Source organism: Drosophila mauritiana, chromosome 2R (genome assembly GCF_004382145.1).
Source record: "Drosophila mauritiana strain mau12 chromosome 2R, ASM438214v1, whole genome shotgun sequence".
Classification (NCBI taxonomy): domain Eukaryota; kingdom Metazoa; phylum Arthropoda; class Insecta; order Diptera; family Drosophilidae; genus Drosophila; species Drosophila mauritiana.
The window spans coordinates 15358089-15380606 of record NC_046668.1 but is presented as its reverse complement, the minus strand read 5'-3'; the positions used below and the strand labels follow the sequence as shown (position 1 = coordinate 15380606).

The following is a 22518-nucleotide window of genomic DNA, read 5'->3' as shown; positions in this document are numbered from 1 at the left end:
GATGGAATTGATCTATTTCATAACTATGGCTCTAAAAGTGAATCCTTGGGCAAAGAGCGTTTCAGGATTGGAACAACTTGTCTTGGTTTTAAAGCTTAAGTTATTAGTTGTTAGTTATTTAGTTAGTTAGGTTTCGAAAGAATAAAATGAAGGGTAAGGGAATACATATCGAAACAAGTCATAATATATATATAGCTATAGCACCTTGAAAGAACATTAGATAGTTCGTAGCGTTGTTGGTTAACTTTGGGTTTTTGTTTAGAGGTTAAATAACCGATTTGCCCAAGTTGCGGAATTGGGTGGAAATGTTAGCCTCAAACGGCGTCAATCTGCTCCTCGTAATCTCCCCTCGGGTGGAAAATACAAGGACGAGTGCGTGTCCAACATTAACTGGATGCATCACCACCCCCCAGCTTGACATTGTCACGTTCAGGTGGCGGTTGCATTTGCATTTGCATTCACCTGCATTAGTGGCGTCCACCCTCGGGCTGATGTAAGTGGCTCTTGATTGATTGATTGATGCTTGCGGGGGATATTCATAGCACAAGTGCGGGGAGTTGGGCGCGGAATGCAGCCACCCACTTTTGGGGTGTACTGTCACAATGATTAACAACAATTATCTACAGATTGTAGCCACACATATGTTTTTACTTAGGTAGTCTCAAATAAATGTGGTATCCTTAAATATAGCTACATTTATTTCGATTTTAATTGGTAATTAAATAAAGTACGTTACGCAAATACACATAGAAAATATAAATACATATATAGTATAATATAAAATCGATGTACTGATCTTGTTGTTATCATTTCTTAATTGTTTACTTTAAGTGGCTCGATTCTGTGTTGCAAATTGTTTGACTGGATAAATTTCCGTTTTGGTTTGATTTTGGGGGAAATATATACTCTCAATATCTTAACATACGATAAACATTTATTTAAGATTGAAACATTTATATTAGATTTATTTTATACCAATAGCTTTGTTTCGGTTTGGATCTCTCAGGATTCTCCCCCGATTCCAATATCCCTTCTGTTCTTTTTTTTTTGTTTTATTTGCTGCCCCTTTTAATGCAGCTCTAAAGTAAACAATTGCCTCGAAGCCCATTTTGGAGCCTCATTTCTGGATTTCCCGCGTTCGGGTGACAAAAATAGAGTCGGCTAAAATCTCTTTTTGGTATGTTCTCGAACATCCGGCTTACTCCTCGTCGTCGGGCGATATTTTGGCCAGTGTCAGCAGGATCATGGTCAGTTCTTTCCGGGAGATCTTTCCATGCTTGTCGGTGCCAACTCCCCGCATGATGGTCTCCTCGAAAGCGGCCAAATCCTGGGCATCGTAGTCATCCTGGCACCCACACAATATTAACATTTCATATCATCTGACATAAAGAGAGACACTCACCTTCTTGACCAGTTCCAAAAGGTCCTTCAAGAAGCCTTTGAGCTCCTCATTTTCAATGGTGCCGCTATTGTCCTGCAATGAAATCATATTAAATTTTACATCTTTATATAGATTTCTCAATCTTTTGCTTTACTTACACGATCGTAGAGTGAGAATACTTTTTCAATATCCTCTTTGGTCAACTTTGTGGCGCCCTGTGGATACAAATTGCAATACTCGATATAATATTATCCAACAAGTTTCGTTTATATGCACGTTTCACATAAAATAGTATTTATAAATAAGATTTAGCATACTTTTTCCTACATAAACAAAAGTTTTTGGATAACGTATAAAATGAATACACAAAATTTAATTATAAAGTATGCTAAATCCATAAACAAATGTGTGTAAGATTTGCTTAGACTATCTTTAAATTTTCTAAATGGGTAACCCCTTTAATATCATAGGCCTAAACTACGGGTCAAGTTGTATTGTTGGTGCGATTTTGGTTTTGATTAGTTAAATATAAAGGTATGAGCTCATGCAAGATACAGCTAATTATAATGAAAACATGCTTTTAGGAATGCAATGGGAAGTGACAAATTAGTCTTAGGAAAATCCTAAGAGATTAATAAACATGCTACGTATGTATAAAAAAAACAAGTATTCCATATTCCACACTCATTCATTAAGCTTAACGTAAAGGCCTAATTATGCTAAATGAAACATACTGCCGTTTAATATATGTGTTTTTATGCCGTTGACATTCGCTAATTAATATGAATTATTGCCCAGGTAAAGCAGATTTGTCATTACCATTCACCATGCTCATTCGGGATTTTTCCGGATGTGTTTTCCACGAGGGAACACGAAATTTATCGATTCCATTTGCGCCCGGCAAATTGCACGAATTACTTTGCCCCCCTCCCATATATAAACCTCCTTTCACATACATGAATTTACCCCCCACATACTCATGCAGTTTGGAATTTTGGGGGTTATGCAATGTGGCCAAGGTGGCGCCTCAAGTTCACTGCACTGATAAAAAAATATGGCCACATAGTGAAATTTCAATTTAAATTCAAAAAAGTTAGTCCTGAAAGTAAGTTGATTAATTATACAACAGAAAACATTTAAATTTCTTAAAAAGTTGCCTTAAATATGCATCAGGAATGTATAGTTCAATATAATGTTAAACTATTTCAGGCAATATTTTTGCCAGTGCACTTGCGGTGCGAATGAAAAGCTGCGAGGTGAAACTTAACGTTTTGTTTTCTTTATCCTTGGTAAAGTCTGATAACATTTGTTTTACTGGCGCCAAGAAAACGCAGCGGGCGCACTGTTTTTTCTTACCGGGATTAGAAACCCATTAACTGGATACCCTTTTCCGCTTAAGCCCTAAAAAAAGTGCTTAGCCCGGCATTATAAATGGCGATCCTTTTCCCATTTGGCGGTGGCAAAGCTCCTGAAATTGAATTTCACACGAACAAAAAACGTATATATCGTATTTTGCTGGGTTTTTACTTTCACTTTCGTGGCCTGGCTCTTTGTCAAATTGCCCAGACTCAAGTCGATGTTCGCCTTGAACGTGATGTGATGTTATGTGATGTGGCCCCCATGCCAACACACATTGATGAAATGAAGTAATTATTTTACACTTCAACACTTTGAAAAGCCGGTGGCAGAGAGCGTGTCAGCCTGCGGCTGCCATTATCCATATGGCACTTCCACAAAATATATCCATTCCCCCAGATCCCCCAGCTCCCCAGCCTCTGCAGCCACCGAACTGAATGACTAAATTATGCAAAAGGTTCCCATGGAGGAGGAGGAGGAGGAGGAGGAGGTGGAGTTCCACATCAACCTCACATCGTTAGGGCCAAAGCTGTTCACGTACTGGGATGCCGGGATGTGTTAAGTGGCAAATGGGGTGGACCAATGCCATCAAAAGTCTAATTAGTAGCTCGTAGATATCATTTTCTTGTTTCGAGTTGGCTTGTGGCTTTCGGCTAGGACCCTAAAAACGGCAAATTGCAAATGACTCTCACTTTTGCTGGCAGCAAGTTTAGTTGCTCATCGTTAATAGAGGTAAGCTTTCATTAGTTACTGCAACAAAAGGAATAACTTTGAAGAAAATAAAACTAGCAAAATGCAATTAAAAAATTTAAAAAATTCATTGCATACGTTTGAAAGTATCTCTTAGGTGGCTTAAATACCTCATAAATATGTAGATAACACTCTTTGTCACTATTTGACTCCATTATTTTCACTTTGTCAAGTTTATTTGAATATATATGCTTATTAATTGAATTGAAAGATTTTATTTATCATTCACGCAGCAAAAAGAATATTTTATAATTCACAAAAAATAAAGCATGCATTCTTTTATGAACATGAATTTTTCAGGCAAATTTAAAACAGTAGGTATTGGGTTGTTTTATTTTAAGAAATTTAAATTGTTGAGTACTCATCAAAACAAAAAACGATTGTTTAAACAAGTGTTATCCAAAGCACAAAATAATACACTTTTATTGAGAGTTTAAATGGGCCACCAGTGTCTTTGTAATCACTATTTTACCCACATGAGTTATTATTTTTTGTGGGGCTTTTCATTTTTTTTTTGTTGATTGTTTGAATGTTTAATGATGAGATGAAAAATACTTACGTCAATGCCCTCCTTCAGTGTGTGGTTTAAATATATATATATATATGTATATATACGTTTTTTATGTTATTTATTTCATTTCATTGGTATCGGTTTGGTTTTGCAGTAATGCAAATAGTTTGTGTATTGTTTTACGAAATATTTTTGTTTGTTTTTATTGTTGGCAGTGCAATTGGTTGCAGATTGTTGTATGCAAATTTTTGTATATACAGCAGATGGCAAGAGTTTTGATTTGCGGTAATTGTTTTGTTATTTCAGAGTTGATTTTCAAATTGCATTTTTGTGAGATAAGTCGGAAGTTGAAGGTGGCAGCCCAAAATGTTATACACCACGTGCACGGTATAGTTAATTCGGTAATTGTTTATTTTTAGTTTGGTTATTGTTAGGTTGTTTGTTTTGAAATAAAAACGCACAAGATTATAGAAGTATATGCAAAGATATATAGTATATTATGTTGATAGTATACAGATGGCATAGAGGAGGTTGGCGGGGGGAAACGAAAAAGATATATAGAAAGTTAGAAAAGTCATGAACTAAAGCAATTTAAGTCTGTTGAATGCTAATTAAAATAGGCAAATTTTAAAAAGTATCTTTTAATTATTCGCCAGCTTTGATTAACTTATCTTTTTAATGTTGTATACATGATTTTAGGCTAAAATTTTAATTATTATTTTAGTAAGCTAAAGGATCTAAGATCTGGATGCAGTAAAACTAAAAGTGAGAAATATTAAGTATACGCTTAGTTGAACGTAAGCTAGTCAAATGCATTACCAATTATGGAGCAAACGATTTCAGCTTTCTTAGTTAATTGCTCAAAATTGTTTCTAATTGCAAGTTGAAAAATTAAGTTACAAGAAAATCAACTGAAAAATTGTCTGTGCCGCAATGTCACGTATTCACTTAGCCGAGTCCTTGGGTTCATATATATATGTTATATGTTTTTCCTGTCTGAAAAATAAGACGCCCGACAAAACGCTAAGTGTACCGGACTATTTTTCACAATGTCCTGCTGCTTCGTGTCCCTAGATGTCTGTCCCGCCCACCCTTTTCCCGCCCTTTCCTGTCCACACCTATTGCCATTTGCAGTGGCTTTTCCCGTTGCAGCACATTATGTCACTGCTCGTTGCGGTGCATGCGGCGTATACGTGATGTGCATTAGCATAACGCTTTCGGGCACTTTTGGCCACCAGCCAGCAATACACTGCGCCACATAATTGGACGCCCGGAGACAGAAGTTTCTGGGAGTTATGCAGCCTCTCGAAAAAGTATGTATGTATAGCTGAGCAGCTGGCCCACTGCGGTTATCAAAATGCTGATGCATGCTTCGGCTTTTATGGCCCCAAAGAAATTATGTTGAAAAGTAATAACTGCACCTTGGGTAAATGTGCTGGAAATGCCTATTTTATGGCTGCCAGAAGCCGCAGCTTCCAACCTTTTTTATGGCACTTCATAACGGGCGACTTACGATGGCGAAAGTACGGTAAGTACAGACGCGTATCTTCGATGGTCAGGTGCCTGGGCACCGGGATGCCTTAGGATTCAGTGGCTCGGAACTGAGTGACAGCAACCATGTCCGCGCCGTGGCGTTTTCGATTAAAATCCAACTTGTCTCGCTACATTGTTATGCATGACTCCGAACGACTGGTGCCCACTCCCTTGCCCACCACTTGCCCACCATTTGCCCAACATCCCACCATCAATAAAAACCAAATAAAATGTCGTTTGTGCTGCGAGCTGTAACAATGAGCAAATATGCGGCATGCAACCCATGAGCACCGAGCACTGGGCATTTTTCGTTGTGCAATCCTGCGGCTTCTTCTGCTCCTCGCTCGGACTGCCGCTCCACATGGCTGCACATCGCTACATGGCTCACTGTCGTTCCCACTCCTGCTCCAGATACTCCTTCTTTCCGCCTGGCAAAGAGGACGTCCCTCCGCGCACTACACAAATATCTCGTTGAAGGAACATGCGAGTTGCATTTGAATATACACCAGCAGCTTGCCATTTTAAATTGGAAAGCGTGAAGGATGTAAGCTGACATCAAGATGACTTCAATATGTTTATTTTGGATGGGACAGTAGTGAAAAAAGTATCCTCTTGTCAAAATGTTTGCATTGAATTTGCAGAGCCAAAATGTAGCAGCTAGCAGCTGATAAAATTTAAAACTTTTTCTCTTTTTATAAAACTGTTTATAAAACACATAAAGGATATATTAAATCAAAGCCCAAAAAAGGCACCAAACTTTTTCTGCTATATTTGCGTTTCAAATTCAAAGTACACTTGGTATAATGGAAATGTATTTACTCTCTCCTTTCGCCGCGAAAGTGGCAATAATTAGCTTTGAAACATTAGAATTAAACAGTAGTGGTTGTTTTTGTGCTGCTCCACAGCGTCAGCAATGCCAATTTTCGTTAGCCACATCTCCAAATTTTCCATTTAGTTTTGAACAACGCGTGGGATTGCCACCAAGCAGCCAACAAAAGGGATTTAGTGCAATGGGAATCCGATTGCAATTGAAAACCAATACAAAGTGAGTTCAGGCTGAATGCAACACTTTTGATTTTGAGAACACTGTTGGAGGCACCACCCACCACCCAGCGCCACCCAAAAATTTGCCCGAAAAATGCCGCTTCGATAGCTAACACATCCAACTTTTCGGCAATGAGAATAAGCGTCAATGCGACTGAAGCACGTACATTTGCAGCAAATAACAATAAGAGCTCTCAATGCCCTTCGATTCCCCCACTCAGATCATTTTGCTGTGCATCTAACCCACTTGATTGCCAAGAACAACACCACCGACAACCGAATGGAGGTGGTTTTCCTTTGGGTGGATAGACCATGGATTGCATACACACATATGTGGCGATGTGTGGTTCATGTGGCAAACAGCAAAAAGGAAACCCAAACACGAGGACGAACACGAGAAGAGGATAAAAAAATGTGTTCGATGAGGACGTGGGAAACGCGACTCGGGAAATTTCGAAGGGGCTGTCTCAGCAAATTGGGAGTCTTCAAGGTTGCAGGTCCAACATTTATTTCCGCCTGCCCTTATTTAGTAGTATTATTTATGTAGAGTGGAGTTTTCTTTCTACACATTATACACTTTTAATGCTTGAATTGATGAGAGCACTTTGGCTTTAAATATTTTGTTAAGAAGTTTTAAATAATGTTCGGAAACTGCTGATAGAGAACCAAGGCCTACACTTGGTACATGTTTCAGCCAGAATTTCTTAAGCAGCTGCTGCTTTGAGCAAACAAAACGTTTTCTTTGGTATTTGGATGGCCCGATTCCTTGCCAGCATGCTTAAAATGCGCAAACGGAAAACATGCTCGAAATATATGTTCTTTTTGGCCAAGTTTTGGCCTGCGGGAAGCTACGTGACATTCGTAGGCAGCCTCAAATGCAATGACAGTGCTTCATATAACCGCATTTGGCATCATCAGCATTTGGGCCAAGTCGAAATGGGTTCGTAGAATTTCCCAGGGGAATTTTAAGCCCCAACATCTGGCAGCAGCGGCGGCGGTCGTGGCCAAAAAGTTTGTTTTTCCAACACCACATGGCTTTTCTTCTGCTAATTGTTCGGCTGGGCATCTCTTCGAGGCAAACTAATATTAAAGTATTTAATGGCCAGCCATTTGGGGACTTTCCACCTTCTGTTTGTGCAGTGATTGCTGTTTAGCTTCCCCCTTTTTTTACAGCCCCATTCAAATCGCATCAAATCTGTTGACGCTTGAGCAAAAACTGGGGGACATAAGGAAGCTGTTGCCTTCGGAAATTGATTCCACGAACTCCCACGCATTTTATTTCTGCAAAAAAAAGGAAGAAATGGGAGTGGGTGGAAAGCACCTGCCAGTTTCAGCTGAGCTTTGCCATTTTGCTTCGTTTATTTTTACGATTGCAGACAATATTTCTTGCTGTTTTTTGTTTTCCTTTTCGGCGGAATAGCTATTTGTGTTTGGCCATGGCTTTATTTGTTGCGACGCAAACAAAATTGGCTTGAATTTTTTTTTTTATGGCCACAACAATTCAATGTTGCATTCAGTGTCGAATGAGAAAGCAAGAATAAATAGTGGCATTGTCCTTTTTTGTCAAAAATTGTATTTGCTGATCTGTCGAGCGAGAATGAAAGCTTTTAAAAGGATTTAGAATCGCTGTTGATTCGGGATTCTATTCAGAAAAGCATAACACTTTCACTTCCGATCCATTTATTTTTTAAAGTTTGTTTAGCCCATGGACTTTTATTGCCTGCAATAGTATGATTGTAAGCATTGCAATGTATTTAACCAATTAATGTTTGTTTATGGGTGAAAACTAAATTTTTTTATAATAATTGATGAACAATATGATTTTATTTAGTTATTGATGGTTGGTTGGCTAATTCTCTGCATTGAAATTTAACTACAAAACTGCTGTTATATATAGTTTTAAATGCCCCATGAATATAATATTGACCCTTTCTGATGATTTAAATTCGTTAATTTCTTAAATATTCCCAAGTCGGCACAGACATCGTTTGAAATGATAGGTAAACAAAAGAAAAGACAAAACCAATATGCATTGCTGATTGAGTTAGTTGCAAAGCTAAGTTAGTTGGGATAGTCAAGGCTGCAGCTAGTGATAAACCAAAAGTCCAGGCTAACCTAGGTGCTAAACGTGTTTTGTTCAAGGCAAGCCGAGTTTGATTTTGGTTTCATAAACAAGTTCTTAATAATAAATGTTAAGGAAACCGCGATATGCTGACAGTATCTGCTCTTGGCAATTTCCTCGACTGAACGATGTTTTCACACATTTTATCTGTGGCACTTACCTTAAACACTTGGCGGCACAGGAAGTTCTCTTTAACCGGAAGCAATCTGCAATAAATAAGTTAGTTGGCTGGCTGCTGCCGGGAATTTCAGAACGCGACTTCAAGGACACTTACTTGGCCATTTCCGACAGCTGCAGACGTCCGTCCTTGTTGGCATCGAATACTTGGAGCTGGAAGGATTGGTAATTGGGCATACATTATCGTGTGCTTATAGCAAATCTGCATAATTTACACTTTTGTGTATAATCATTAGAGAATTTTGAACAAGAAGTTTATTTGCTCAAAGGATATTGAGTCTTTAAGAAACTCTGAGATAAATAGTGAGTATTTGTGTATTCATAAATTATCTTTCAGTTTAGTTTAGCTTTTATCCTTTATCTACTGATGAATTTCGTAAGCAAAGCAAAGTAATTTATTGCATTTATGTCCGACAACTTACCATAGTATCGGTGTACTCAATGAGCTTGTCCTCGGACACATCGTTGATCTTTTTGGCCTCTTTGAGCAAATCGCGCAAGAAATTCTTCAGCTCATCCGCTTCAATGTAACCCGAATTGTCGGTGTCGTATTCACGCCAGATCTAATTTAATTGCAGTGCAAATTAATTTGGGAATTTCAGGGTGCGAAATTCCTGATTGTCACTTACCTTCATGAATTCAACGCTAGATTCCAGAGGATTATCGAAGCGGAAGAGCAAAAGGAAATTCTCCTCCATGGGCAAAAGTTGAGCCAGCTGCGGAAAAGTAGTACAAGAAAAATAACTTTTTGTTTCAGTGCGTGACTTGACAATGGAATAAGTTCTAAATGGGAATGCTCCGAGGACTGCTGGGTACCCGAGTCTTCTGTTTTTCCGGTGCATTGCGTGAAAGGCGAGGAAATCTTGCTGCACTTTCATTAGCGAACAGCCGGAAAAGTTTCGCCTCAGGCGAAAAGTTTCCGGCATAATTCAAGTGTCGAATTGAAGCCCTTACCCTTCTACAAGTAATCATCTGTGGCAGGGAAAACTTTATAATTCGCTGTGGCCGTGGGATTTACATTTTTATTTGCTGTTGGTAATTACAGCACTATAGTAATTAAAGTTTATCCCCAGGCCAACAAAGCCTTGTTGACAGACCAGTAATTTAACATTTGAATCGCCGTTCGACGTGGCGTATGAATAATGTGGACCACATGAATTATGAATGCCCTGTGCCTTTTGTGTTGCAAGCAATCTTAATCAAGAATCCATGGGGGACCTGGCTACTTGAACTTTTCACTTTTCTTCCCCAAAACTTTTTTATATTCGTGGGCTCATTTATCAAAAGTCCATTGTGCACCGCTGTATTATTTGGTATGTATAAAAAAAAAAACGGAAAAATCCCCTTCCAATAGTCCGTACTTCTGCTGCCAGTTTTTTTTAAAAACTTTTTTTTTTTTCAATTAAAAACTCATTTAATGTGGCCTCCACACAATGAGAGAAAACGAAGAAAAAAACTTTTTTTGGGCAAAAGACCTTGCCAGAAACTTGATTCCTTCTCCAGGGAAAATCGCCAAATAATTTATAGGTTTCGGCCCGGCCGAGACATTTAAAAACCAATTTAAAAAAGGCAAAGAAGGCAAAGGCGCCGCCACGACTAAAGGAAATGTCATTTCGAATACAAAAATCCATACAGACAACATTGCGCATACGACATGGGAGCCACCATCAAACTGAAATTTTGGGTCCGAATGTGGCGTAGGCATTACCCACCTCTCTGATATCGATTTTACCATCCTGATTGTCATCGTAGGCCTCCATGAAGCAGGACTTCAGCTCCTCGAGCATGGTGTCCGTTACAGCCTGGGGATTGGGACCGAGGGATTAAGATGCAATTGTACCATTCCACTTCAGACTCACCTCCGGACTAATGTCTGTGGCATTGGCACTCGACACGAACTCCCGCAGGAATCCGTCCAGCTCGGTGCCCTCAATGTAGCCATTTCCTAAGGTACAAATATAAATAAATATTGAGTTATTAAACTTATTTCTAATTTTGATTAATAGATGCTAATTTATATTAAGTACAAATGTCTATAAACAGAGATTAAATATAAAAAGTTTAAAGTTATTTATGCCTAGTTAGATCTAAACTCACCATCTTTATCGTAGTGCGCCCAGACATCCATGAACTGGTTGGCCGACAGCTTCTTGAGTTCCCTGGACTCGGGATCGCGATACTGGCGCATAAAGTTGTGGGCCTTCTCGATTTGGACGCGCTTGGCGGCGGCGGCGGCGGCAGAGTCCATTTCTTATGTTTGTTTTTTCTTTCTCGGGTTTATTTGTCCTCGCTGAGAAACTAGATGCTGCTGAGCAATTATCTCTGGGAGGAGAAAGGCATACAACAATTAATTTGCAGCCATTAAACGCTTTGCTCGGTGTCTGGGGAAAAGCCAGTTGTCAGCGCAGCTGAAACTGTCAAATTAATAGCATAAAACAGAAACACCCACGAAAACCCACACAGCTGCAGCTCCAAACACACGTACATATACGTACGTATGGCGGGTGAGAAATGGTCACAGTGGGACTCCCACTGCAGCCCAGGAAGCGCCGACATTGCATCCGTGAGCGGGGATTTCCCGCAGCTGAAATGAGACAGAACGCCACCTCCACGAGGCCCCCAAGCGACCTCCAACCAAACCCCCCGTCCCCTCCCACATCGCTTGACACCGCTCCCTGTCACAAGTCATTGTGGGTTAAACACACCGCGCGGAATGGGGGAAAACAAGAAATGTAAACAAAATTGCTGGGCCACCCACATCTGCAGTTGCCTCGCGGGTGGTTTGGTGGCTCTAAAAATAAGAAAGCAAAGTCCTGGGCTCAAGGCGCGTCTGCAGTTGATGTTGGCTTGAAAGGGACACTTAAAAAAATAATTACCAAGGGTGGTGGCCCAACTGCAGTCGCCCTTTCTGAGCTGAGATGTTTATTTTATAGGCATTATTTTTTAGGGTTGAGTCTTAGTTACGTTTACTTTTAGTTTTTCAACCAACATTTTTATAATAATAATAATTTTCTATTTGTGCTAGGTATTTTCTGTTTAGGAAATGTGCTATCCCTTTTTAAGGACCAAAGAGTATGAACATTTTAATTGCATACTTTCCGGCGTTGAAATTCATATTTTTGATGTTTCTATGGATTGAGAAAAGTATCGAATTAATTTGAATAAAATTTTCATGCTCCTTTGTATCATATTTTCCCTTTTTTTCACGCACTACGGGTCAAAAGTCAAAATTTGGCATTCAAATGAATAAAGGAGTAAACATTTGATCATGAAATCATGGAATTTACCAAATGCCAAGCTGTACTCAAGTGGACTTTGAGCAGTGCCAGTTTGGCTTGGATTTAGCCAGCTCGTTTGCCAACATCCGGATGAATGTACGTGTACATATATCTGCGGTGGGAATCGTTGACAGTTTGCTGCGGTCGCTCTTCTGTGGCTAAAACAAAGCTCAGAATAGAAAAGCCGTGAGCATAAATTTGCAGCAGCTGTTGCCACTAAATGAGTTTCGCACTGCACACTGTCAGGAAAATCGCCACTAATTTCAATTTGAAAGTTAAGAAATGGTTGCGACAATATCTGGGTTTCTAAAATCAAAAATATTCTGTAAGAATATATTTATTAATCTAAGCCTTATTAAAATGGCGACATGATATAGGAATATGTATAAATTTGTAGAAAAAGTTAAGTATATGATTTCCTCGATGAAACTAAAGCCAATTCTCAAAGACATTAGGCACTGTGCGATAATCGCATTAGGACCAACTTGTTGCCTATGTCCCCATTGTTTATCGAACACGCTGCCAATATTAACTTTCATTTAATTTGCCGCGAAACTTTTCGCATCGTTCGCGAGGACTTTGGTAACTCGTGTTATCTGCCTGCGAGAACAAGTTGGCCGCATTAACCGGCTGCTATGATGGCCATTACCTGCGAACGCTTTCGTTCGAGCCAAGTGAAAGGACTTTTACTGCTGGTTTTTCCTGCCTAGCCATTTTATGGCCTGGAAATTGCATTTCATCCACTGCAGTCGCTTGAAGCCTCTTCCGCTGTTTACCCAACCCAACAAACATCCTTTGTTGTCCTTGTTGTTTTTTTTCTCTCTTTTTTTCAAATGTATGTAGAGAAAGGAAGTGCTAGAACTGTATACGTATTTATACGATTATGGCGGAATGCTGGTCGAGAACTTTTGCAATCCAGAGTGCAATATGGCAAATACTTTTGGCCCAGCTCCAACTGCCAGCTAATGGCGAACTGGATGCCGAGGGTTAAGTTACGGCTTTAATATAAATTGTGTAATGAGCTGTGGGCCAAACTGGGAATTAGGTAAGCTCGATGAGAGAAATTTATATAGAAATACGATGCAATTATACAAATATCTTGTACTATATAAGTCATTTGTTTAAAGGATATAAGTCGAAATTGGCTAAACAGAAGTAATCATAATCCCTAAATTTTATTTTTAAGTATTTCTTTAGTAAAAGATTTATTATATTGAACGTAAGAAACTCCGATTTTTCTGTCTGTTATCATATGACCACGACTAAATGAAAAGCAATAATTTACCAATAGAATCTGCTTGCAAACGGATTTTCCTAATCTCAGATTGAATAGTTTAAATAAATGGAAAAACTTTTAACTGGAATTTTGCCGTTCGGATATGCAAACCCATGCAGCTTGGCGAGGAAATAAATAAATCAATATGACTAAAGCAATGAATATATAATCAGCCGCAGGGATTCAGAAAAATAACTTCAATAGCGACTCTGCATTTTCAGTGTGTCTACATAGCAAGTTGCAGTTTGTACTAACGAGACAACTTTGCAAAGGCCCTTTTGTATATTCAATACTTTTTTTTGGCCTGGGGCCCAACAACAAATTAAATCAATAAAACAACGATAAAGCAAAAACATGAAATAAAATGCTGCAGATAAAAAGTTCGTTCCACCGAAAACGGCCGCAAAGTGTCCCCAAGGAAATAAACTTGGCAACTTCATATTTAAATATGCTTTCGCCGCCACGAATCAATGGGGAAAAAGCTATTGAACATTGAAATATTGAGGAAATATTTTGTTGGTTGACTCGACGTCACTAATGGCCGCCTTGCATGGCAAAAAAAGCCAAAGGCAAATCGAGCCTTTGGGCCAAGAAACGCAGATAAGCAAAAGCAAACCAGACGATTGTCAAGCCTCGTTGGCCGCATTGCATAAGCCGCGGCTTACACTCGATTTTCAGTTCTCAGTGCTTGGCTTTTTCTCGGGCGCGTGCTCGAGTGCCACAGGAAAAGTCCGGGATATTCAAGGGGATGGGTAGGGTGGTTAGGTAGCACGGAAAAGCGCAGAGCACCTGCTTACCTGTCAATGGTATCCATCCATCCGTCGTCCGTCTGACATTGGCATTGCCCCACAATGGCCACCACCCACATTTACACCCTTTCCTGTTCATGTACTGACTTTAAGTGCATTAAGCTCAGTTCGCAATTTAATTTGAGTGTTTTTCTGTTTATTTTCCCCGCTTGGCGGCCTGTCATTTCCCCCGCATTTTCCACGCTTTTCCTTTTTCTTTTTCCCTTGCCCATTGCTTTCCCTTGCCTGGTTTCCCCCCCGCTTGTTGCTGGCGTATCTGTTATTATTTCTATTTTAAGAGCTTGCGCCCCGACCGCAGCGTTTTTGCCTAGTCTGAATTATAGACTAGGGTTTTTGCCTTTTATTCGGCTTGATAGCATTCCAGTGTGTCTATATATAGCTTTAATTACCGCACAGTTTTAGTATAAGTATTGGAAAGGTGCATAATTTAAGTACTAGGACTAAACTATAAAAGGTTAACAGTACCTTTTTTGCTTGAAGCATGTAGATTAGAGCGCAGGACTAAACTAATATTTTATAGTTTTATAATTGCTTTTTATGTAATATGCTATTTTTTTCCTTGAGTTAATTTGATTAAGCTTTGTTTCAATGTTGTGTCCTTTTAATTAATGATGGCCTAAATGATGAAGTGCCCTTTTTTTCTTTTTCCACACCTTGGGTCACCTTTATGGATCAATGGTATCTTAAGACATCCATCATATCCACCATCTATTACGGCATCCCTTAATGGTTTTTCTCGATGCTTTCCCACTCACAAAGGTGATAAAAACGGAGTGTGTGTGTGAGTGCTAATAGAATCATATCAATGTTCTAATGCACCTAAAAATGCACTTAGGTAAAAGCTTGTATACAACAATGAAGGGACTTCCGCTCCGATTTCGTTTAATAGGATATTTCCTGTTTACAACCTGACCATAATTCTTACAATTTTACTGCACTTTCCTCGCTATTGGCCCTGAGTGAAGCAGTTGTAAAACTAGAAGATGGCTTTCACGAGTAGCGAAAACCCTTACACTTGTAGCCGTACAACGAAGGCAGTTGCCCCAAAAAAAAAATATATATAAATGTCAGCCAAAGTTGCATTCATAAATAATAATATGGAAAACTCCTGCTCGTACGAAACACGGTCTCACACATCTGACATTTGAAACATGAGCGAACATAGCCGACAGACAGTTCGCTGTAAAATGTATTCCAAGTGCAAGGATCCTGAAGCTCATGCACTGCAAAATGCAGGGGATTGAAATAATATAGTGACTGACTAACAGAAAGTTTTTCTTGCGCGCTGGCTTTTTATACAGGGAAGTCTATAAATAAGGACCTTTAATTAAGTACTTTTATAATTGACAAAATTAGTGAATATCTATATATATCTTACTAAGTCGGTTTATAAATATATAGAAATGAGAAAATTTTATACATATTATAAAGGTTAAATGCAAAACCTTTTTTGGCAGAAGATCCTCTAGCCTAAATCGACTAAAATGAAATCTTTATTCAAGTTCTGATTTCTGTAATTTCTGAGGAGCCACTGTGCTTAGCATTTGAAATGTAAAACACAAGGTGGTGGGTGTACTTAGAGTTGGTTCTTTGTTTTTCTTATGTCTTTGAGTTCAAGGGTTACGGCACTCACACTCGAGAGGGCCTGCATTTTTCGCGGCATAATAAACTTAGCCTTGGCTTGGGCCACTCTGGGCCACCCAAAAGAAAACGCTGGCGAGCCGTGGAAAATCCAAGGCCCAACAAGGCCAGTTGACATTGACATTTGCTTGGCGTGCCTCAAGAAATATGTTTATATATGCAGGACTGGTTATCCCCAGGAGAATATTCATCAGTTAATCCCCCGAGTTGGTTATTAAATTGTTCGTCCAACATTGATTTGCGTGCACACCCACAAAAGCCGGAGATTTATCCCCCAAACGGCTTATGTCGGACACAAAAGATTCGGCCGAGTAAGGGGTTTGAATTTATGGCCCAAAGTCCGGCAGACAATTTGCCGAAGGATCGACAAGAAAAACAGCGTAATTTATTGCATTACGGTTTATTTTATTTGGCCCAAAGAAATTGGTAGTCAGAGGGTTGCGGTAGCATCATAAAAATGCAGTTAAAAATTTAAATGCCAATTTGCTAGGTCATCGCCGAGCAGATGATTGCGTGCCAAGGTACGTTGGCTATTATGCGAAAAGTACAAAATGAAAATCTCTTGATATATAGTGTTGATATAAAGACGGCGAACTTGTCGCTGATTTATTCAGCCGAATGCCCAAATTTATGGCGTGCAAACATCAATTTTAATTGCCCAAAAGTGGTCATTTCGATTGGTTTATAATTATAATTCACATGTTTAGCTGCTCGCAGAGAACTCACTTAATTGAATGGTTTATGGCTTTTGATTTTAATAAATCGCTTTATTTATTTTTCCTTCCTCAGCAGCGGCGAGCGATTTAGTAGGACGCCTCAGATGTTGATTTATGTAGTTTGCAGTTTCGGAGGAGGATGAGAGAGATGCCTCTTCCTCCGGACCTGTACTTGGGCACTTTGTAAACAATTATAGAAATTATAGAACGGCGAGAAGAATTTCTTTGTAATTTACTGTCGATAATCTACCCAATTTGTATACGCGTGTTGGAGAAGCGATTTGTTAAATTACAAGAATTTTCGGGGGGCACATTGCATCTGGTTCGCTGGGCGATTTTATCTGGTTTTTTTGTCATGCCGAGCTGGCCAAGAGTTGTTTACGATGTGTTGCCTGATGTGCCTGCTGCTCGGAAGATTTTGTGTATTTTATTTTCCATTTGTGTTTTTCTTTTTACTCTCAGCCAGCGCTGCGTGCGAAAGAAAATGTGTGAAAATTCGCAGGGCCAGAGGGAAACTATTTTCAGTTCTTTCCTTTTAAGCTAGTTGCGGTGGTGTACTACCACATTTTGTTCTGCCCATTTTTTGCTGCTGTCGGTACACTTTAATTACATTTTATTGGTCACCGCGAAGCCGTAATTAGCTTGGCCAACTCTGGTTAACCGTTGGGATCCGTTGAATTTATATTGAAAAATAATCTACCATGGATGAAATCTAAAGAATAATGGTTTTTTGCATGACACCACGCTCTTTTTTTCTCCTTGTCCGGCGACTGGACACCCGCTGGTCTTTAGACAGTTTTAATTAAATTCCGAAATGGGCGGAGCGGAAATGCGATGTCCTGCCATGCCAACTCCCCATGTGGTCATACTTATGGATTGTTATTAGTCCCCGTCAGCTGTGAATAAAATTCAATTCGCTTGCATGTGAAAAAACCGTGTCCTTTGCTTGTAAAAAGCAATAAAGTAAGGAGAACAGATTAATTATGGAGTGCATACTATGTCTGGGGTGTGACAATTAAATTGATTTCATCTTGGAACGAATTCCGTTCTAATGGTTCGCATACACTGCGTATACGTGATGTGTGCAAAGTGTCACTTAAAATGAAACCTAAGCAATTGACAAACAGTGAAGCTATTAATTAAAATAGTAGCCATATTAAATTACAGAAACTTTCTTGAAAACCGAAACCAAATCGATATCTTATTAATATTACATTATGATGCATTACAGTTTATACGCAAAAATGCGTACACAAATCACCGGAAAAGCGAGTGTTGTCTATCCATTTGGGATAAAGCATACTTCGTAACGGATATGCCTGTCAGTCAATTTGGAAATTGTCACTGTAGCCAGGACATGACAGTTGTAAGGGTCGAAAAGGGCTCAAAAATCAAAAGCTATAAATAACAAAATAGACTCCTGACAATCTATATCACAATTTTAAGACGACAGAGTGGAAAAGTATTGAAGTTTGCCCAATTACTGGAATTGCATTTTTATAACCTGCCACAATAAATAACCGACAAAAAAAAGGCGTGGAAACGAAAACCGGGCAAACAAGCAAGCAAAAAAATTGTGCCAAAAAAACCTGCGTCATTTGTTTTTCTTTATTGTATTCTTTTGTTTTTCATGGAATCCAGGAAAAAGCAGAACCATAAAAAGATCACAATAAATGCAAAACTGCCGAAGGTATGCACATATGTACATTTTCCCCACACGAATATTTACTTCAACGTGTTTTTTAAAGTCTTTCTTAGTGTTTATTCAGTTTGGTGACGCAACGCGTAATTGCTGTCGAAAAACCTCAAGTGATGATGATGTAAATATTTACATAGCTAATAGAAGGCACTTTTTACGCTGCCTTTGCGTAAAAAGCAATCAAGAAATAATAATAATAATAATAAATAATAATAATGCTCTTCGGGGCCGACAGCTGTAATTAACCAGCTGGATGTCGGCGTGTGGAAAGATTTCCGACCAAAGTCAATACGCGAAAGTGTGAAATACAACAAGAGGAAAATTATGCTGATTGCTGTGGGATCCCCGCCACTTTTTGGCTGGTTTGTTTGCACGGACAAAATACATATTTGACAGGCCCTGCGGGGCATTCAAGCACCTCGATAAACTTTTCCAGCAAAACGCCTCGTAATTAGAATAATTATTACCGCTAGGCGCGAACGTTTTTTAATGGCACTTTGTGTTTTTGACATTGTTCTAAGATAATTACGCCCAATACCTGTGGGCGAAAAACTGCGCCTTGCGATTGTGGCAGGACATTTACGAAGGTCCTGAAAATACATTTCTTGAGGCTGAGTAAAAGAAGGTAAGGGAAAAAAGGATTGGTTACAGTGGATGTCACTCTATTTTAAAAAACAAACCATTTCCGATTTTCAGAGAATTTTAATAATATCTTTTAGTTCGCATGAAAACCAACTCATAAAAACGCGTAATAACATTTTCCTCCACCGATTTTTTCAGAGTTTATATTTGCAGGTATCTAGATTGTTTCCGAAAACCACGCATTTCGTACAACTAAACCAGAATTAATATTGCGTATAATTTATTTCTTTGAAAAAAGTACATAAATAATTGCCGGAAGCTTTGTTTTACGAATTGCTTTCTTTACTAACTGGAAATTCACAGAAGCCGTATTTATTTTGGCAGCGGAGAGATTACATCATTGTTTCCATTTTGTATTCCAAAAAGCCCACACAATTTGAACTGCAAATAACCCATCCATCTTGCTGACCCTGAGAATAGTGTGAAATTAATTCAAATTAATGGCAATCATTGCTCATCTCTGCGTCTGTCAAATGACGTCGCCATATTTGGCCAGTGTTTTCCATCCGCTTAATCACCCATCCTTTTGCCGAATAGCCGTCTATTTATAACCAAAAATCCAACTTCCTTCCCAATGCCATTAAATGGCTGAAAATGCAAACAAGGCCTCCATTCTTCGCTGACAAACGTATTTATTTTGATAATTCTTCGGCTCTGATATTCCGATTCCTATTTGTTTTCGCTAACCGAGAGCGTGCACAAAATCGAGAAAAACGTAAATGAAAGCATCACAAATTGGATACTCACAGGAAATTAGTTATTTTAATTGTTCGTACACGAAATTCCTTGCTCGATTTTGCGTTAAACTAGGAATGTAATTGCAATTAAGCCATTTGCTCGAATGGAGGACAATCCGGCTCGTGCTAGTTGCAAGTGGTATGTCATCTAATTAGCCAATTTTGCACTTGGCAAACAACGCTGTGTGGCCCGAATCTTCAGGGGAAGCCAGCGAAGGGTCGTGTTTTATATTTAGATATTTCTTAATTATTTTTGACAGCTCCCTTTTATGCTGCACAAAACATAAAAGGTTGCACATGCTCTACACAAGGTTCATTTTGATTTATCATCGAATTTGTGCATAATGCGTTCTTTTAGTAAAATTTTAATGGAAAAATGAATGGTATTGTATTTTTTTTTAAATTTTCAAGTGCATTTGAACTATGTTAACATCATTTTTGGAAAAATATTTCTAATTTTTTTATAATTTTTTATAAAATATCCTGGACATTTTGAAGGGTATTTAGAGCTTCTTCTCCTCACAGAAGTCCTTGATGTAGTCATAACTTTCAATTTGCTTTATTTCATTGCATTGCATACATTCTGGCGTCGACTGCGTCGCCGATTGCAAGGGATTTCCACTGAGGGAGATTTATGAATGAGCATAAATTAGGGGGACTCGTAAATGTTGGCACGCAGCCCCACTTGCCCCACCACCATTGCCACACTGTAGTGTAGTGCCCATTACCCATTACCATGGCATTCCAACCCATTCCCGCTCATTATTTGTCCCTTCTGCTGCTTAATTTTGCGTTTGAATAGGCAAAGTCAAGGACATTCGGCGATGGCGACGGTATTTTAGTGTCAGCTCCTGCGGCTGCCATTCGGCATACCAATGAGGAGGGATCGCCTTCTATCCTAATTGAATGCGGACTTCTTGAGAAATTATCACAAAAAGGTTTGCCCCTGGTGTCCGGGAACACGGTTCAGCTATTTGACACGGTTTAAGCTGTCAGCGAGTTGAATACGGAAAGCCCGCACATTTTTGCACTGTTGCTCTTTTTTAGCGACGAGCTCTTCAAACCAATTTTCCACCTATTTGGAAATCCATTTCAAATTGAATGGTTTTTTTTTCCAAAAGGACAATCTGCTCTGCGTTTGTCAGCTTAGGCTAGTTAGCCCAGATTTAAAAGGCTTTTAGCATGAATTATACAATTTAAATAAAGTGATTGGAAATCGTGAGAAAAATGTAAATTTTCATGTTTGAAACGAATTTTTAGATATAAACGAGTTCAGAATAAACTGACTTTGAAATAAGCAGCATGTTTGTAAAACACTTATGCTGCTTGCATATTTATATTTATTTTAAATAAAAGGGTTTTCGAAAATTTCTTGTAAGAACGAATGCATAAGCCCTCTAAGAAATATAAAAATAACTGCCGAAACCAATATAGTTATATAGTGTTCTCCGCCAAGAAAATTTTTCAAATAACAAGTCATATTTACTTTTTAAAACTGCTGCTTGCTTTTGGAATTTCTTCTTTTCCAAAAACTAAAATTCACTTTCCTCCACCGTTTTTCCAGGTAATTTTCGATTTGAAGTATATTTGGTTAAAACGCACGCGACGATTGCCGTTGAATAATACTTGACGGTATTTTATCTTTGGAGAACCGCTGGCGCCTAGAATCCTTTGCAGACTGTTTCGATTATGGCCAGGTCTTTTGCTTTTATCAAAGTGGAAAACTCAACACGGAGAGAGCGTAGGAGAGTGTTGCAGCAGCGCGTTGGCAACATGTTGCTGGCAACAAACTGTTGAATTGTTTTTCTTTTTGGCCAGAGATTTCCTGGGCTTTTTCTTCTCTTAGGTGGTATTTCGTCCGGGCAAAAAACAAAAAAACGAGAAAAATACGCAGAATATAGGCTTTGTTTTCCGTGATATGGCTAATTCCAAGTAAACTTTGCGCCAGCACTTGCAGTTATCTACAAAATATCATAAACATACATATGAAAATGATTTCCGCCAATGTGGAAACTGCTATGTTTTCCCTCTCAGTTTTGTGGGTGGCTGCGGGTGGCAGTGCGCTTAATTGTAGTTCCCCCAGGGCCTTTTGACTTTCAATGTTTTATCTGCATGCCATATTATAATTCACTAGAAACGAGCTTCCTTCGGCTGCCCTTCGGGCGCAGTGCGTGTGTGTGGGTTTTCCTTTTCCCATTTTCCTCGCCCTGGCAATGTCAAGTGTTACTCATGCATGGCCGTCGAGCTTTTCCACATTTTCCCGCCCCCAATCCACCTGGTTTCTGCTCGCGTGCGGCTCATTCATTATTCATCTTTTACTTTTTACTTTCTGCCTTTTTCTTCGTGTTCTATTATACACATGTACCATATGTTTTGTGAGGACTACAATTGTGCAAGGATTTATGTCTAAACCTTTAAAGTTAATTGTTATGACTCTAGAAAAGGTTTCCATTTTGACCGAAACGAAAACTAAAAGTGTTTATTAATCATACGCCCCATGAACGCCATTGTGTGTGTGCCTGTTCCCTAATCTTTGGGTCATATCAAAGGGACGGACCTGTGTCCATTATGCAATTGCCACTGGGTCTCGAGTGGCAGCCCACTGACTTTGTGACTTAAAGCTTAAAGGTAAGACAGAAGGTTCACTTTAAGCCTGGCCGAGTTATTATGGCTTAATATGAAAAGTTGTCTTTCATTATTACTTGTTGAATGTAGCTAAGGAGAAAATACATAACTTTTCTATGGTTTAATCGTAGGAAACAGATTTGATATTATTTAAATTTTTATTTTTGTTATTTAGTCACAAGTTTAAGCTTAACCATTTCTTTCTGTGTGGAATTCGGTTT

At 39.0% G+C, this 22518-nt stretch overlaps 1 protein-coding gene across 2 annotated transcripts; it reads right to left on the bottom strand.

Moving 5' to 3' along the window:
• Positions 1-1043: 1043 nt before the first annotated feature.
• Positions 1044-21338, bottom strand: LOC117135813 (calbindin-32). Of its 2 annotated transcripts, XM_033296318.1 has the most exons (12): positions 21159-21338; positions 10972-11196; positions 10734-10819; positions 10587-10676; positions 9504-9590; positions 9297-9437; positions 8972-9027; positions 8858-8903; positions 4047-4058; positions 1540-1596; positions 1403-1474; positions 1044-1345 (listed from the first exon to the last, which is right to left on the bottom strand). In XM_033296318.1, the coding sequence occupies exons 2-12, from the start codon at positions 11120-11122 to the stop codon at positions 1199-1201; spliced, it is 945 nt and encodes a 314-aa protein (XP_033152209.1). In that variant the 5' UTR covers positions 11123-11196; positions 21159-21338; the 3' UTR covers positions 1044-1198. The 2 variants fall into 2 exon arrangements, with proteins under 2 accessions (XP_033152209.1, XP_033152210.1); XM_033296319.1 differs by lacking the exon at positions 4047-4058.
• Between the last annotated feature and the right edge of the window lie 1180 nt (positions 21339-22518).